Genomic DNA, 19,507 nt, shown 5'->3' on the forward strand with positions numbered 1-19,507 from the left:
ATTATTTTGTTAAATTGTAAAGATTCAAATGATAGAGAGACACTCTCATGCAAACTATGGAAGGAGTAGAGAGAATTTGATCCAAGAGGAGCTCTACTAGAGAACTAGAAAATCTCAGTGCTTGTGAGCTGTGACTCCAAGCTGCGGACTGCAAGACAGAGTGGTTTTATATTGCCACTTGATCAATTGATGATGATTAGTTCACAAAGTTATGGAAGAACAAAATGAGAAGGCCAAAAATACAGAGATCCAAAATTTATTTGCATATTCACAAAAGCTACATTGAAAGCATCAATCTCCTATCTTCTATTATGAAGGAGTTTTGAAGCCTTTCAGATTTTTCACCTCTCACTTCAGTACAAACAGAGAAGATAGAAAAACCCCAAAAGACAAAGACCCTCTAAAACTCACATCTAAGAGTCTTCACCTCCCTACACCCTAAAAACACAAGAAAAAAACAGCAAAATCTACTTGCACCACATCACCAGAATTTACAGCAACCTCCTCTGTTTCCTCTGCCTCCAGCACAGACCAAAAGGGCCAAAACTAGCTACATGTAGCTTCAGGTCATGTCTCTATCTCCTTCCAGTAAAACCCTCCACAGTTTTCTCATGTCACATTCACAGTGTCACCAGCACTCAAGAACCAAGGGTGCCCTGAAAATCAAAACCCACAAGCACAATCAGAATCAAAACCCCATAGCAAAATTTCAATTGAGAAATGCAAAGTGAAAGTGAAAACAAGAACATACTCAATGCTTGTTCAGCTGAGATTCTGTTAGAAGGGTCTCTGCAAATCATCTTCCTCAAGAGATCTTTAGCAGCAGGAGAAACATTCCGGAAGATTCTAGAAGGAAACCTGAGATTCCCCCTAATAACCGCCTCAAAAATCTCCGCCGCAGAATCACCGTAAAACGGCGGCGTCCCACTCAACATTATATACAAAATCACCCCACAGCTCCACACATCCACCTTCTCCCCATACTCCCTCCCCATCAAAACCTCCGGCGCAACATAATACGGCGTCCCAACCACCCCACTCATCCTCCTCCCGTCACCAAACCACTCCGCCGAACCAAAATCCGCCAGTTTCAGATCTCCACCACCACCAAACAAAACATTATCCGGTTTCACATCACGGTGCGCAACTCCAAGGCGGTGACAGTGCGCCACCGCTTCAAGAAGCTGCTTCATCAGTCCAGCCGCTTCAACCTCCGGGATGGAGGTTCCATTAGCGGCGACGATGCGGTCGAGGAGGGTTAAGGGTTGGCAAAGCTCGATCACCATGGATAAAACGTCGTCGTCTTCGAAGACGTCGAAGATCTGGAGAATGTTAGGGTGAGGGGAGAGGAGGGACATGTACTTGGGCTCGTTTTCGAGGCAGTGACGGTCAGTGGAGTCGGCGAGGAGGGATTTATCGATGAGTTTGACGGCGAAGGTGTCGGTGGAGATGGGGTGGAAGCATCGGAAGATGGTGCCGAAACGGCCGCGTCCGATTTCCTCGCAGAGTTGGTACTGGCTTTTCAAGGCTTCACACATTGCTTACTTTCTCTCTCTAGATTGTTCTGTTTTGTTTCTCTCTCTAGTTTGTTACTCGTTTGGTGTTGCGGTTAGAGGGTTTATATAGAAAAACGGGAAGATGAGAATTAATGAAGGAAAGTGACCTAAATTGAATGTGCTTTGGTATATAGGAATGGAATATTCGTTCGGTGGATTCCGCCACGTGGGACCGGTTTTTATGGGCCGTTGGGTTTTTTTTTTCTGTTATATGGGCCGGTTTATTTTTTTTTTGTTGCTGTTTGATGTTTGTTTTGACAGTTTTTGACCTTGGAAATAAACGTATTTCTATGATTGGTTTTTTTTATTTATGAGATTTTTAGGTGGATTTAGCTCGGATCAAATTAGAATATGCTTCAATACTGTAGATTGTTTATAAAGATATCAATGCAGTACTTAAATCACTATGAATATTGAACTCTCAGGCTTTGTTTGGTTTGAAAAGAAAGTAAGAGGAAAGAAAAGTGGAAGGAAAGAAAGAGAGAGGAAGGAGAGAGAACGGAAAGGGAGATGATTTTTTGGGTTGTTTGGTATGAGTGAATGTGGAAGAAAAAGTAAGAGGAAAGAAAAGGAGTTTAATGAATAATTACTATTTTATCCGTTCCAAACATAACCTCAATCTTCTTAAAGGAATAAGTCTCCCTTACAAAGTCCAGCATGTGTTGGTATCATACTTTATTGGCTAAAAAACACTTTTGGCCCCTGATGTTTCAAGTTTGTGCAAGTTCTGCCCCTACTCTATTTTTGTCGATGTTTCTACCCCTCATGTTTTCAAACAGTGCACCGTCTACCCTCCTATCGGTCAAACGTTAAAAAACTAACGGAATGAGCTGATGTGGCTTTTTTTTATATATTTTTTGGAACTGTCACGTGGAAATTACAAGTGAAATTGGAAAAAAGGGGCAAGGGAGATTCAAATTCAAGACCTGTAAGTAGCAAAACATGCATTTAACCAGTTCAATTACATGCATAATTGATATATACATCAAGCAAAATTAATTTATATCATTTCCTTGATCATCATCAACTTCATATACTCTTCTTCATCTCTCCAATCCACTCAGGAACCTCTCCTAAGAAAGCATGACTGATGGAGGGGTAGACAGTTGTTTACACTGATTTTTGGTAAACAAATATCCTCTTAGTTCGACTAAAGGAAGTTTAGATTTCAGGGTCCTTTTGAGAAAACGCTTTGCCAAAGTGTTGTGTGTGTGAGTGTTTTTCGACAACAACGAATCGGTTCAAATAGAACTGGATTTCATTAAGCACGGGTTAATTACAAAGAAGTCACATACATCAAAATAACACGAAAGCTACGAGAAATGTGGATTTCGACAGGAAAAGTGCATAAAGGAACTGGAAATTAACAAGCTTAATACAAGAAAACTAAAGTGTTGGTTCTGCAACATACTCCTCCATCATCACGTCTTGCTCCTTGAGTCTCATTGATGCGGACGTTTAGAGCTTTTTGGTGAATTCTCAGAGTTTGAGTTGGGAACCCCTTTTTTCTGCTGCTGCTTCTTCTATTTATAGTGTTGTTTCTTCCTCCACGTTCTTGGCGGTTTTTCTTCAATGCATGATGGCTTCGTGGGTTTGAATTTTGGCGCCTTACCCCACGTTTAGCCGGTGGCTTTGCGCACGTGACTTTAGTTGGTTTGTTTGCGACGTGGGTAGCCTTGAGTCGTGGGTAACCACCGCCATTTGTGGCATCGTGGGTATGCACACGTGCTGATAATTGCCCACCACTTGGTAACTGCCTCCTTCGTCGAGCTTGCCGGTTTGTCGAATTCTCTTTACTTCCTTGACTTTGAGGGAGTGTCGCCTAATGAACCTCGAGCTTCATCATGGTTCTTCCTGTCGGGGAGTCATCCTCCTAACACCGGTGTCGATAATTGTAGCATTAGAAATCTTGGCTCAACAACAATGCATTATTTGAAAACATGAGGGGTAGAAACGTCGATAAAAATAGAGTAGGGGCATAATTTGCACAAACTTGAAACATCAGGGGCAAAAAATGCTTTTTAGTCTACTTTATTATATTTTATCTTTTTTTTTTTTTTCTGTTAATGTAAACTAAGAAGTAGTTTAGAAAATAATAACATTGATATATATCTAAATTATGTTCTTCATTCATTTTTCTAAAAAAAGTTTATTTAATTCACGTCAACTTAAACTATTATATGATTTATCATTTTAGTTTAATTTAAATTATTTTTTCTAATATGATAAACAACAGCTCCTACCACTTGAGCTATCATACGGGGACACAGTTATTGAATATGAGTGTAAAGATTTTTTTTTTACATTTGTAGTATATATACATTAAATCATTTAATTGTTTTTCTTAGTTAATTAATAATAAGCATTGAACATGGTTTAATGATTTTCGACACAATTTGAACATGGTTTAATTATTTTTGACGCAATTTGAACATGGTTTTGGTAATAACGAATATATTCAGGGGCTCCCCCCTATTGTCTACCAAATTCTTTTTCATCAAAAGAATAACTAAATATGTTAATCATATTCATATTCAAAATATGATGGCAAACTTCCTATGAATAACACGTTTGATTCCAAAATAGAATGCTTTTGAACAATTTCTGATAAAAAGTTTTAAGAATGTGTTTGTTATTTCCTTTTAATTTTCTGAGGAAGAATATTGAGATAATGGTGAGAGTAGGTTTAAGATCACATAAGTATATAAATTTTCCCAGCAGTAAAAGCAAATTCACCCAATTCATCTTTTTCATTCAGTTAGTAGCTTTTTACCGGCCCTTTTTACCTCATCATAATGTGGGTTAATGTACATTGAAGAATGGAGATGTTTCTAACCGAAAAACCAACTAAAGTACTCTCGAAATGTGGGTGATCAACTGTCCACATAAATTACATTCACTTTCAATAAAACAAATGCAAGATATTTTCTTTGAATTAAACAAATTGAGGATTCGTGGGGCACGTAGTCGGCAAAGTGTTCTCACCACCACGGCACCATGTCAATTGTTTTTTTCCTGTGAATCAAATTAAATTGCTGGGTGGGTTCCATTAGGGGTCCATTATATTCTAAGAAGCTAGTGTGCTGCAATCCATTGTCTTTTATTAAACTACACAAAAGCTAAAGCAATTGAAGATGGAAATCCAACACGAATTCATGATAAGGATATGGACCAAAACTTTTCTAGATATGAAGCCATTGTGAAAAGAGCACCTTAAAAAAAGATCCAAGATTATTTTCCTTTTTATAAATGTAAGTGGTACACGATGGTACAATGCTAGGACATTCACTTGGTGACTGAAGAGTACTATTAGCATATTTAGCAACACGTTGCATGACTTTATTGAGTCCGTCCAATGCGACCTTTCTTTCTACGAAAAAAAGGGAACAAATGTACGGAGGAAGAGGACGTACGTATACGAAACTTCCCTTAAGATTCTGTGGCCAAAGTGGGCTTGTTTTGAGAAAAATCTCAATTTCAAATCCACTGATCAAGACAAGTTAGGAGGAAAACAACAACACTGTTAGGTTGGCTTTTTCTAAGCCATCTTTAATCTCATAGCCATATTCAATCACAAGATGCAGAAAATGTGGGAATTTTGTCTGTGGGCTTCTATTAATGGGTCATCTTGATTTTTTAAAGAGGGATATTTGCATACTTAAAACAAATTAAATTTTTTCATAAAATATCCTTAAGTGACTTTGAATACTTCTAAAGTTATTTCAGTACTTCAGAAATTAAAGTGTATTTATTATGCGTTTTCCCCGTCTTGAACTTTTGAAAGTTAAATTTTTGTGTTTCAAAACTCAGTGTTTGGAAGTGTATTTTACATTTCTATTAGTTGAACTTACGGAACACAAAAACGTTGGTTTTTAGAAGTGCAAAATAAATATACTTTAAAAAATTCAACATCTGAAAGCTTAATTAATTTTTGTGTTTCGAAAGCTTAATTTTTGTGTTTCGGAAGTTTAACTATCAAAATTCAAAAGGGTATTTGTTTTGCAATTCCGTAACTTGAATTTTTGGAAGTTAAATTTGTGTTTCTTAAGTTCATCTTGCGGAAATGCATAACAAATATAGATTCGGAAGTTCAACTTCCAGGACCTCCTTTCTTGTGCTTCATATGTGTAATTTTAACTCCCAGAAAACAAAAATCTAACTTTTAAAAGTTTAAGTTTCAGAAGAGAAAAAAATTTCTACATTCATTCTCGATGACCATTCGGGATAAAGGAAAATTACATTTTTAAATATAATCAAACATGACTTAACAAAAATGATTTAGATGTGTTAGGTTGTGAACATAAACTAGAGCTATAGTGGAGAGGGCATTCGAACGAATGAAAAGTTACATAAAAAATTCAATAAATAATGAGCGTATAAGATGTGTAAATTAATAGTAATTTCTACCTTCAAATATTTTTATTTAAACGATTTTATTTAAAGGGTAGTTTTGGAATTATAATTTTAAAATAAATTGGGTGGCTTTTATTAGCATTTTGGGTGTGCAAAAGCACCTCCCTATAACAGGTTGAGTGTATAACTTGATTTTTTTTCTTCCTAAAAGCCTATAATTATTTGATCCATTATTTTTTTTTGTAAAAATTCATTATGAGTTTAAGAACCATCAAGTATAATATTTATATTTATTAGGCTTAAGCCCAATTGATAAGTATGTTGAATTATTTGTAGGGCCAAATAACGTAGGGCCCATGATGGATGAGAGCTAGGGTTACTATCATATTATACATATAGTCATGATCTCTTCTCATCTCTTGAACTCTGACTGCGCAGTCGGTCTTCTCATCAAGAGCTACTGCTACTAGATTCTTGAAGTTGCGATTGTTCTCGTTATCTCCGGAAGAGGTATACAATTTATACATTATCATGTTGATGTCCTAAATCCTAATATACTTTCATTTATATTATCACATGTTTCATGTTTATAAGTGTTATAATCGATTTGATATTTCTTTTACAATTGATTCCAGTTTCAAAATTGATTTTGGAATAGATTCTTGAAGTTGCGATTGTTCTCGTTATCTCCGGAAGAGGTACACAATTTATACATTATTATGTTGATGTCCTAAATCCAAATATGCTTTCATTTATTTCATCACATGTTTCATGTTTATAAGTGTTATAATTGATTTGATATTTTTTTTACAATTGATTCCAGTTTCAAAATCGATTACGGAATGAAATTATAGATCATAACTTTCCATTTGAACATAACTATGAGATTTTACAACTAGATTTCACATTATCTTTAAAAATCAATTTTTCGTAAATTCTTGCAAATAACCACTTCATTTTAAACCAATTTTACCAAAATCAATTGTATCTCCAATCTATTCTAATCATGTTGGTCCAAATACATACAAAATGTAATTTATGCTATGCTTGGATGTTGCATATGGTTTCAATCCTAAGACAAACTAGAAATGGTACAATTGACGTCAGCGTCAAAATCAGTAGTAATTGTAATTTACTCCATGGACTTTTCATTCGCTTAATTTTCTTTTTTTGCTGATTATAAGTATTTTTATAGTTTTTTTTATTCTTAATTTGAACTCAAAAAAATTTATAGTTTTACTCGGGCCCAAAAAAAATTCATGGATATGCCTTGTGTCTCATTCATGTCATATGAGGTGAGGGTAAGTAACCCTCATGAGTCATTTAGTCAACATTTTTTATTAATCATCAATATAAATTTTACTTTGAACTTTAAAATATCATGCATATAATCTTTTTAATTTAAAAAAATAGTTAATTACAATAGAAAAATAAATTTATATAGATAAGTCTGTAGGATATCAAAACCCAATTTGGTAATTAAGCATTCAAAATCAATTTTGACAAAGTTTTTTTTGTTGTTGAAAGTTTTGACAGTTATTCAAACAACGTACCTAATGGATATAACTTTTCTCGTAAATGTACTTAAATATAAATTACTACATTTTATCATTATATATTTATTAAAATCAGTTGAACCCAATATTTGACAAAGATGATCCAAGTACGCAAATAAGTTTAGTTTTGGCACAAGCACAAACGTGCTCAGGAGATGTGACAGGATTGCAAACAAACACATAAAATTAAGTTTGCATAGCTGGGTGCTCTTATATAAGTTGAAATTTATGACTCAAAATGGGTCCCTGAAGTCTGCGCCTAACCAATCAAGTTATCAATACGACTTTGCCAAAATTAAATGTATAAAATAACCAAAACAATTAAATGTCGATCAATTGACTTCTCAAGATGCCCATCTTGAAGAATAATCTTCTATACCTAGATTCTGACTTCTTAGTCGCTGAACACGCCTGGATTCAATATTTGTATAAGTCAGACAGCAATACCCATGAGGCCATGACGATTTCAAAGCTTTCTTTAAAGAAAATATTTGACAAATGTTAAGACTGATTAAAAAAATACATATCCAATGTACAAACTATAAATGCATTGAATAATAGTATGGAAGTCTTAAAATAATCCTGCATAAATCTTGAAACTTAAAGATAAATCTAATTGTTCAGAAAAACGAGACATTTATGTCTAACATTAATCTCTAAATCTTCAACTCCTAACCAAAAAAAAAATTCAGATAAAGACAACAACCAGATGCACAGATGACAAGCCAATGTACTTGTGGACAGATCTGGGGCAAACAGGACTCATCATTGAAGCAAACTACAAAAAGATCCAAACGTGACAAAATCCTGCTTAGGTGCCCCAAATAACAACATACTCAATGAAGTCTATAATTTATCATGGCAAATCACTTCTCAGCAAATGTTGCCGCTTAGCATCGATATTGGTACAAGGCAACAGAACTTCCATGATAATGGCACCAATGTATGTCACCACCAGCAGATCTGAATATTCTTGCAACTAGGCCATCAAAAATACATTCAACAGTTAAGCTTGGAATTTCCCACAATTTGTTGCAAAGCTTGCACAATCCCACCTAAAAGCTGATCCTAAGTCCTCTGTCTGAATAAAGGCCAGTCTTTTGGGGCAAATTCTTTTCATCCCTGTCGTAATACATATCATGTAAAATAAGAGAAATTAGTAACTTCCTGAGTTCATACTTAAAGTGTTGAGTAACATAAATAGAACCTCTAAGCATGTATCACACTCAGAAGAGATCAAGAGTCACATTTCAAAAGCACTTACATAAAATATCTCAGAAGGGAGACTCTAGTGATTCATCCCAGACTTCTGCACTTCCGTTAGAGACATCTTCTACGTCTTCTTCCATTGAAAGCCTAATGTATTCTCTATGAGCAAATCGGTCCCACTCTGTCAATGTTGGATTCTCACGTTCCTATTTAAAAAAGACGTGTACCAATTATACCATAGAAGTCACAAACAATGGCTAACCATACTAACTCAACAATTCAATAACTTTTATCAAATATTTTATTCACCTGACGAATCAAAAATGGGTCACGAGTTTCAAAGGCCATGAACTTATTCAGATTGAACAGGATGTTGAAGACACTTCCTGAAAGTTTACCGCCTTTTAGGTCACGCAGAGTTATGAAGTTTTCATCCTATAAAGCAAGGAATTTTAATTTCAAAATGTCTCATAATAAATCAGTAATGACATGATATCAACCGTAGATAGAGACGGCACTTTATGAACTGCTAAATAGATCTGTACTCATTTTTCCAATGTTGCTTCACAACAAACCAAGAAGATCAAACAATCATTCAAGAAAAAGATGGAAAGGAAAACCTCAGGCCCAATCATGTCAATCATCTGGCACAGTATGTCCTCAAAAAGCACAGGCTCTTGGGCCATGCACTCCATCCGATGCAATTGCTCCTCATAAAAAAATTGCAGTTCGTTCCTTGTCAGAACTCCATTTCCATCCAAATCTATGCAGTTAAACCTAGTTTGAGAAGTGTTGAAGTCAGCTCATACATCGATGATTTAATTAAAGGAAAAAGTCAACCACAATGTTATATATTGAAGATTTTCCAAACAGAATGCTTCACGGTAAGATAAAGAATAGGGAAGGGAAAATGTGAAGCATTTCACTTTCGCTCTATGATACTTGAAAGGATGGAAAGTATTCCAATATCTGGTTTAAAGCACACGCGTAAAGGTGGATCTATTTTCCTCCATTTCTTCCACACAATGCGGCCCGAATTTTCAACCAGTTCAGTTTCCACCGTCTATTTTCTAATGCTGATCTAACCAAGGTAGTCAAAATTAGGATTACGCCTTTAATCAGGGAGGGGGTGTTAATCGTAAATAGCTTATTCGTAAGATTTAACAAAAGTCATATATATGTATACATGCATATAAATTCATATATCATATATATGCATATAAAATGGCATAAATAACAAAAAGAACACTTAAAATAACTAGAAATGCTTAAATAAAGTTGTACTCATAACTCAAGTCATAAAACATAGCTCAGAAGTCATAGGTATGCCATACTAAAACAGCCTCGTAACCAGCCAGTCACAGTACCACCACTTGACTTATCAACCACAGTCACAGTACCACCACTTGACTTATCAACCCCATTCCCAGCCTCTCATCACCGGTGGAGGAGCCCGTCGAAGGTGTCAGAGCACCGTCCCGGTGCAGTGGGGGAGATAAGGGGGCTCAACTGCTAAAAAAATTAGGGGTATTGCAAAACAGGTCACGTAAAGAAAGCGGGCCAAACCCATGTCACATGGACCAACCTTAATCACATAATCATGATTAAGTGCTATTATGCGGTTTAATCGTGTAAGGACAGATTTAGCCAGAAAAGGTATATGCGACAGATTTTAATCGCCCAAGCGCATTGAAATCACTTAAGCGTAGGATTAAGGGATTAAAATCGGGATTTGACTACCATGGACATAACACCTGATCACCATAAAAGCAGTTACACACAAGGGGCAGACCGGTGCACAGAACTCCTGCATGTGCGGGTCCGACTATTTGGTCTATTGTACGCAGAACTTGCAATAATATATCTGTTCTCCCTAAACTCCATGGGTCCCAAGCTCAGAGGGTAAAGTCCAAGCTTAGGTCCTCAGTCAGCGTTAGAGTGAAGATGGTTTTGCCTTGTCTTCCCTGGTCCTTTACAAGGTCTCTCCCTTGCCTCTTGGGTTGCTAGGGGTTTCAGCATCATTATGTGTTTTATTATATGTTAAATGCGGTAATAATTGTCTTAATTTCTCCTTGGGGGTTACGGGTTTCTATTTACCGGTGGAAGTTATTGCGCTTAGGCCTTTGGGTTCCTTCCAATTACGACGCGATCGACCAGATCGTTGTCTCGCGATGACTCAGGAGGGACGCAGCTCTAAGCCCTTAAGCGTGTTCGCCTGGTGGGCTTAAGAAGTGTTCTTGGCATCGACCAGGTCATCGTCTCGCGCTGACTCGGGAGGGACAATATCCATGCTCCCAAGGTGAATAGGCACAAGGGACTGGATCAACATTATTTCACTAAGAATTGTACTCTTCAGTTACTTGCTTTAAATTACATAACATTAAAGACTGCCAGCAACAGATTAAATTAACCGATGAAGTTCAAAACCATGACTCAAACACGCGCATGTTTACAGTTCAAAAAAAAAAAAACATGTTATAAACATGCCTAATTTAACATTGAATCTTCCTCATATTTGCAACTGCACACCAACAAATCTGACAAATCCTTTCAGAAAAGGAAACTAATAAATGAAATAGATAATGAATGGGAAACAAATACCAAAACTCAAGACTTGGTTCAGATGATTTGTCCTCCTCTGACAGTATGAAGTAAACAAAGTCTTCATATCCCATCTTCCCCTCAACCTTACTGGTAAACTTTCTTGCGACCTGAAATAATATTGAAGAGAGTCAAAATCTGCATCCTCAATAAATCATCTGACAAATCATATAAACAGAAGTGGTGGACAGTGAAGTGAACCAAACTCTTATCATGTTTGAAAAGAAAACAGGTGTAGGGCTTGTTGCTGAATACAGAAATAGTTAAATCTCAAGACAGAAGAAATATGTAATAGGCACAAACCTGAGAAAATATTCTATCAACAATTCGATAGGTAAGCGCGTGGTTACCATATCTGATGAGATTCTCCTTGTCTATCAAAAAATCATGATCTGTATCCAGCTCCCAAAACTTGCAGTATATAACATAAAAATGCTCATACGAGAAGTATCTGCAGAAAATAATTCGAAAAATAAAATTGATCAATGCATTTTGGTAATACAATATTTTGACACAAATGGTAGTATATCTACCTCAAAACCTTGTTGATGTCTTCTTCTTCATCGGCATGCTGCATTGCATCAATTATGTTTCCACGCTTCAGCTCTCTCAAGGTAAGACAGCCATTTCCGGATCTATTAATGTAATAATAGATTCTGTATACTACAGTTTCAGCTGCGATATTGGAAAGACGAGTTAAGAATATTGCACCGAATACCAAAAAGAAAAGAAAAAAATTATACCAGAAACAAAGACAAGTTGACACCAAACTATACACACATATCAAGAATTGCCTTTAATGAAGAAGTCCCCCCTGGAACTCTACATGAAGTGTTACTCTATTCATAAAAAATGTTATCTAATATACTATGCATTATAATTGCAATAATCAGAGAATAGAAAATAGAAAACTATAGACAAAAAAACATTAAATGGTATTTATCACAATTTATATTTATTGGCTAGTAGTTCCTTTGTTGCAAGGCATTTCTGTATAAACTAATTACAGCTATGAACTTTAGGTAGTATCATGCATACGAAGTATGAAACAAAGATGTTCTAAGGGAAGATTAGTTTCAATTGAGCATTGAAGAAGCTGTCATGTAAGTGAGCACATGACGCATAATTTTGGCCTCATAGATGACAGTGGCAACATAGTGGTGAGATTGCTACAGATGGAAAAACACCAGTTGGAATCGTTTCAGCAGGTAAAGATGAACAAAAAAATGGATCTGGCGCAAAAGTGGTCGCTAAAGTCAGAGAAAAGCAAATGTAGAGGAAAGTCATTAGAAACAACACAGCTTTACAGAGGAATAAGAAGAAACATCCTTTGGCCAACCCCATAAGTTATTATAAGTCAACATAAGATGCTGATGAGGAAAGAAAAAAAAAGATGCTGATAAGAAAATTTAGAAAAAAAAAATCCTGCTTTATTACCATTTATCTTGTTTTTGTCTTGTACATTATTTCTTCTAACTTGGATAAATTTTTGTTCCATATGCGTGTGTGTGTGTGTGTGTTCTTACTCAGTAACACCCACTTATCTTAATGCATGCAGCTACCCTTATCCATAAACATAGAATTAACTAAGAATTTATCATATAAATACTGTCTACGGTCACAGAGGAAGCAGATCCTGGGTATGTCACCTGGATTAGTAAATGAAATAAAAATCTTCAAGGAAAACGAAGTTTCAAACGAACTAAGTATTACAAGAATCTAAACTCATTTGCATCAGTCTACAATTACAAACCATATCTCTCTTGAAACTCAGGTGTGCTCTGCAGGAACTCCAGCCCTGGATGAGTTGCTAAAAGCTCACGTAGGACAGGTTTGAAATCATCCTGACATGTAGCAGAATATTGTTTATAAGGGTGGATACAAATATATATACATCAAAGCCAAGGACCATAGAAAGTTAAATCATCCTATCCTAAAGTGAAACTGAACCTGAATAATAATAAATTTTGATAAAGGCCAAGCCAAGACTGAATGTACCTTTTGAAGGCCCAGAAGAAAATTAAATCAAATGAAAAGCAGAACAAATAGAATAATAATAATAATAACCTGTGTAAGGTAATTCAGTTGTGGTTGCTTTAATATTGTGTATATTTGAGTAGCTGTATCCTTCATCAACATGTTGCCATTAATCCAATAATCAATAAATGCTTTCCTATAGGAACATTAAATCATAGATTTAAGCATAAGTAGTAGGAAATAGGAAATAATAGTTACAACGCACAAGACCATTCCACAACATCATGGGAAAAGAGAGAATCAAATAAACAAGATTTACTTTTAATATGATATTTCACACAATAATGTAACCAGCATAACATCTGAATCAAAAGATGGAATGTTCCACTCAGGAAAAGGTAAGATTTGCACATGATGCACTACTAACATGAGCAGGATGCCCAGAAACATATAGCCAAATTATAATTGTAATTTGCCAAGGAGATTTCTTGTTTGGTGCCAAGTATAACAACAAGCACCCTCTCATAAAAACTTATAATATTTTTACAGCATATTATTGGCTTCTTCTTTCCTACACCTCACAACTCCTTCTAATGCTTGGCTTCACCTTCTTTGAGCCGTGGACAATAGTCTCAGATATTATATTATACCACATTAGTACAAAGAAAAAAATCATAATTAAATAGAAGATTTAGAAAATAAAACTTAAGTTCTGTTTGAAAACTCAACTTAGCACTGAAAATAAAATCAATCAGCGATGAAGATATTGAAATATTGTGAAACTCATTGGCTTAAGACAATTTTTATGTGATGATGAAGATCTCAAGCAACCAAACATATCAAACATGATGGCAGTAACTCTTTCAACCAGAAAAACACATAGTTAATTGTACATACACACAGAGGCTGGGTGTATAGATCTAATATGATTTTTTTTTTACTTTTAACTTAACAAAATTTTCGTTGAGGTAAAAAAATAAAAGCGTCCATTGTCTAGAGAAATTACAAAAAGAAATACAACAGACTAGAGGGAATGGATACTGTTAGAATATAATATAAAACCATTAAAGTGACCCTTACCCAACAGCTTAAGCTTTTGGGATAAGTGGTTATTTGACATGGTATCAGAGCCTCTATGACCGAGAGGTCTAGAGTTCGATCCTTGCTCCCCTCATTTTCTAATTAAAAAGTGGAATTTAATTAAGCACATGGTAGGTGGGCCTGTGCATTTATCCACGCTTCAAGCCCAAAGGGCTCTTGCGTGAGGGGGCGTGTTAGAATATAAGATAAAACCATTAAAGTGGCCCTTACCCACCAGCTTAAGCTTTTGGGATAAGTGGTTATTTGACAGATACTGTAGATAAGAAGCAAAGCAAATGGTTGGTTTCCTATTTGATTAGCCAGCGAGAGAAAGTCCAAGCTTATCCTTTAACAAAAAGAAATGCCACAAAATTCTGGAGCTAAGCTGTGAAAAATCTTTCTGAATGACAACAAATGTGATGCTACTCCATCACCTAGACTCAAAACTTTGAAGTGCCCAACAGCTCAAACAAGAATCACCATCCATGACAAAAGAAGGTTAAAGAGTTGTGTCCAGAATAAAATAAAAAGGTACCCACCTCGTCACAATACCAGTTCCATTGTCGATCTTTTTGAAAAGAGAAGTGGAAAAAAATGATGGCAGCTTGCATACTTCCTTAGTGATTGACTTGAATTCTGATATACCAAGGAAACAAATAAAACAATTATCAGGAGGCATTAGCAAGTAAACTTTATACAAATCACCCCTTTTTAACTTTTGGCAACATTTAAAGTACACCAATTTTATGCAACTTAAAGAGGGGAGAGTGTGATAACTCAGAAAACAATGATATAAAGCTCATTTAAGAACACTTTTCCCAATTACTTAGAAAACTATAATATGAAACATTTAAAACCTCTTTTCCCCAGTTGCAATAATATGATATCTCACCATGCACCTGCAGGCCATCCAAGTGATCATGAAATAACTGATCAATTCTGAACAAACATTGTTCTTTCAATTCATTTGGAGGTGGACATCCATGTTGAAAGTAGAACTGCAGCCATGCAAATAATTATGTAGTAAGTATTAAGATAACAGGAATCAATAGAAGAGGGCAAAAGAAAGAATAAACACATACTGCAGAGTGCAGACCAGGTATGAGAGGAAAGTATCACTAAATAAAGTATTAAAAGAACTGGACAGAAGTTCTTAATAGGATTAATATAAATAACTTGCAGCAAGTTCATGGGGCTTCAGGCAGGGGTGTCCTTGAGAGTTAGAACAGCTTCTTATGATTAAGTAACAGATTTGAGCAAAACAAGGTAAAATTTTCATGGCAATCAACAGTTTATACTTTATACAATTCTTTGGGGGCATTTGGATGGAGAGTTGTGTTTACATATTCGAGGGTGTCTCTCGACTTGCTATGGTCTGGGACAGGGTTGTGTATGCCTTTGCGTTGGTGTTATGCAAATGACTATCTCAAGAAAAGTTGTCATTTCATACGTGCAATGAGATTAGGCAAGTTGGCTGCAATTCATTTTCTTTTTAGGAATGATATCTTGTTCTCCTTTATACTTTCCCTTCCATTTTCGTAATAAATTTCACTATGTATAAAAAAAAGTGCAAAAGACTTGCTGAACCTGAGGTATCACTTCTTTAATTGGCTCACTGACAACTTTTAAAGGAGAGCCCAAATTTGAAGGAGCTCTTTGTTTCACAATGCGAGGGGAACCAGATGTACTTCTTGGAGAAAGAGGTGGAGCAGTGCCAGCCGGAAACATGGAAGGCAAAGGACTGCTCGCAGCATTTGGACTAGAGCAATTCCCTGGGACATTCAAGGGAGCACCTGACTTAGCGTCATTCAACAACGATGTTACCTATACAATTAGCAAGGGAGTTATTAAAACAATATCACCAAAGCACATATGTTATTATATTTTGTATAGTGATCAAGGAAAACAAACAACTTAACCATTTCAAGAAACCCCAAAATAAAAATACCAAAAGGAATAGCATTGCTAACCAGCTTTTCATATATTTCAAACAGTGTTGTTAATTGCAGCTCGCGGACTATAGTGGTAAGCCAAAAATCTGTAATTTCCAGCCTCTTAAAGGGAAAAATAGCGAATAATAGCAGGTAATAACGGAGTAGTGGTAAGCCAAAAAAGCACTACACTATAGCACTATAGTGCCGCTATAACCCCTATTTGACAACACTGATTTCAAGTATTGCCAGGGGATTATTTATTTATATGACTTGGGAGTAAGTAGGACTTAGAAGCATTTGGATGGCCTATGGTGATTACTCTTTTTTGGTTTTACCAAGGTATCCTCACAGTCGGCAGCCGTGAGACCAATTCCCTCGAGACTCAGAGATGACATTAAGTGGGTAGGCCTCTCCCGACAAATCCTTCTCCATAAACACCGCCTAATGATCAAACCCTCGACTAAATGCTTAAGGAACCCAGCTATCTAGCAATTTTGCTAGACCTTGTTGGTATGGTAATGGTGATTCCTTTTAAGAAATAGAACTATAACAAATGAAATTGATTTCTACATAATATATGGTGAGGATGAAGAACACTCGCATTGAAGTAAACACGCGGAATGCTATAGAAACCAGTGGTATCTTTAATTACACCACTTTTGAGCTAAAGTAACAACAGCATTGCCTATTGGCAACAGGACAATTAGTTAAAAGTAACGTAAGAAATTGAATCTATCTCACAAAATAATCATTGCTTAATAACCAACAACAGTTACTCTATGAATCAACAAAAGCAAGCTAATAAAACCCTCAAAAAAATGCAAATTTCCAACGTAAGAAATTGGGAATGAAATGAAGCCTTACAAGTCGATTGCTTTCAGGAAGCGACAACCACTCCTCAAAAAGCTTCTCAACGAAATTGAAGTTAGACTTGAGAGCCAAAGCTGAAAACTCCGGCAGCTGCAACAATTCGACGTCCAACGACGCCGCATCAGTGACGACCTCCATGTTGTTCATCTAAAACAACACCTATGAATCTCTCATTCACAAACACCAAATCAGAGAGATCAAAACGAATCGGGAATTCAATTATTTTCACGAGTTAAATTCCAATGCTATTGATTAGATTCGATTCTATATCGAAATTCAGAATTGGGAGCTGCTGATGTGGATTCAGCTGGAACCCTAGATCTTTCAGGTAATGGAATCGATCAATTGGAAATGTTGTACAGTGAATTTTGTGGCGGTGATCTGGTGATGGATGAGGAAATTGTTGCGAGGAAAATAGTGCAGAGATCCACGCGATTTTGGAGGGAGGAGGAAGAAGAAGAAGAAGAAGAAGAAAAATGTGCAGAAGAGAAACAAGAGAGAGAGAGAGAGAGATTTGTTATTATTAATTAAAATAATAATAATATTATTATTATTAAATTTTTTTGTAAAGAACTAAAGAAAAATGACGTTGTTGACGCACGTGATCGTTGAGTAGAAATTAGATAATACGGTTTTCCGGATTTAATTTAAAAACTGATAATAAGAAAGTAAACAATTTTATAAGATACATTGTGAACCATGAATCTATATACCAAAACATTCTAGGGAGAATCGAATATGCACCATTTTTAGTGATTGGGTATAGCAGGTCAACACATTATTTTTTTTAAAAAAAATATCACTAAAAATTTGTCATATATTAAATTTTTTTAAAAAAAGATATGTTGACTTGTTATAGCAGGTTAAAAAAAGTGGTCTAAAATTAAATCACTTTAAAAGTGGTCCACATTATGGGTCACCAACATTCTAAACTAAACAAAAAAAAAACTTAAATGCGAAAATATACATCCCAGAAAATATTCTATTAATAATTAAATAAATGTTTGATTTTTTTTCCAAATGTAACAAAAAAAAATATTAATAATAAATGGTTGATAAAATGTAATTTTTTAATAATTAAAAAATATGTTAAAATGTGGAATTAAATTTTAAAATGTTTTAAGTAATTAATTGAAAATTATTAATTAATTAATGATTCTTAGAAAAATCTTAGCATGTTCATTAGAGAAAAGTAAATGTCACAAAATATAAAAAATTAATTTTACTTAACTATATCATGAATAAATAAACTAGTAATGTGATTATATATTAAAGTTCAAAAATATGTGTCATAAAATGCATGTATGAATTATATAATTATTAGTAACATTAAATAAAATAATATCAAATCTAAAAATCAAATAAGTAATTTTTCTAATAAAACAATTTTGCTATACTCTTATAGTATTGAAAACTAAATACACTCACACTCAAAATGTGATAACTATTCTATTTAAAAAACATAAAAAAAACTTACCATACATATCATATATAATGTGTTAAAATGGAAGGGAATTCATTTTACATTTTTTTTAACAAATCCAATACTTAATCCTAGAGTTTTTGTCAAAAAAATTTAAAAATTACTCTTAGAGCATTTTCAACCATGTATCTAAATGGAGAAATTATGACTACCCAATTGTTCTTCCCTTTTGTGTTCTTTGTAATTTTCCACATAAACATTTGAGTCACTTCAGGAAGCAAACTTTATTCTTACAAAAAAGAAAGGAAAAAAAGTAGAAAATAATTAAGGCTTAAAGGAGCATCAACAATTCAAAGAGAGGAGGATAGAAAGTCTAAGAGGAGGCAAAGTCCATAGTTTTAGTACACAAACACCGATCTCTAATCCTAGACATGTCATGTAATCAAGACCTTTATGCCTAGATATCATATAATAAATAAATAAAAATCTTATCTCAAAATACGACCAGGTGCATCATCTCTCTCAATAATATATAACTCGCACAAGGGTGGATTAATGTATACATTCCCTTAGCCTTCAAAAAATAAGTGTATACACCCCCTAGTTTCAATAGCTGCCCTCCTTGCTCCCTATGTGATCCTTCCTTACATCAATGAACCAGACAATAATACTGATAGTATCATCTTTAATGTGTTTGAGAACATGCGCTATGAGAGGAGGAACATATTCATTGTCGCAACATGTTCCTCCTCTCATAGCGCATGTTCTCAAACACATTAAAGATGATACTATCAGTATTATTGTCTGGTTCACTGATGTAAGGAACAATCACATAGGGAGTAAGGAGGGAAACCATTGAAACTAGGGGTGCATACTTTTTTTTAGGCTAAAGGGGTGTATACATTAATCCACCCTTATGTGAGTTATATATAATTGAGAGAGATGATG

The 19,507-nt window shown here is 35.1% G+C and overlaps 2 protein-coding genes across 3 annotated transcripts; both read right to left on the minus strand.

The window, feature by feature from the left end:
* Positions 1-240: 240 nt before the first annotated feature.
* LOC130718735 (phosphoenolpyruvate carboxylase kinase 1) lies at positions 241-1,604 on the minus strand. Its single transcript, XM_057569358.1, has 2 exons — positions 752-1,604; positions 241-656 (listed from the first exon to the last, which is right to left on the minus strand). Exons 1-2 carry the CDS (start codon positions 1,536-1,538, stop codon positions 610-612), a joined length of 834 nt encoding a protein of 277 aa, XP_057425341.1. The 5' UTR covers positions 1,539-1,604; the 3' UTR covers positions 241-609.
* Positions 1,605-7,996: 6,392 nt separating this feature from the next.
* Positions 7,997-17,637, minus strand: LOC130717436 (serine/threonine protein phosphatase 2A regulatory subunit B''beta-like). 2 transcript variants are annotated; one of them, XM_057567653.1, is made up of 13 exons: positions 17,131-17,634; positions 15,920-16,156; positions 15,225-15,330; positions 14,872-14,968; positions 13,343-13,448; positions 13,029-13,119; positions 11,809-11,950; positions 11,579-11,726; positions 11,276-11,385; positions 9,295-9,451; positions 8,984-9,109; positions 8,730-8,880; positions 7,997-8,587 (listed from the first exon to the last, which is right to left on the minus strand). In XM_057567653.1, the coding sequence occupies exons 1-12, from the start codon at positions 17,281-17,283 to the stop codon at positions 8,740-8,742; spliced, it is 1,614 nt and encodes a 537-aa protein (XP_057423636.1). In that variant the 5' UTR covers positions 17,284-17,634; the 3' UTR covers positions 7,997-8,587; positions 8,730-8,739. The 2 variants fall into 2 exon arrangements, with proteins under 2 accessions (XP_057423636.1, XP_057423637.1); XM_057567654.1 differs by lacking the exon at positions 7,997-8,587 and having other exon boundaries at positions 8,739-8,880; positions 8,984-9,060; positions 17,131-17,637.
* Between the last annotated feature and the right edge of the window lie 1,870 nt (positions 17,638-19,507).

The sequence above is a fragment of the Lotus japonicus genome, chromosome 5, assembly GCF_012489685.1.
Source record: "Lotus japonicus ecotype B-129 chromosome 5, LjGifu_v1.2".
In the NCBI taxonomy this organism is placed as follows: domain Eukaryota; kingdom Viridiplantae; phylum Streptophyta; class Magnoliopsida; order Fabales; family Fabaceae; genus Lotus; species Lotus japonicus.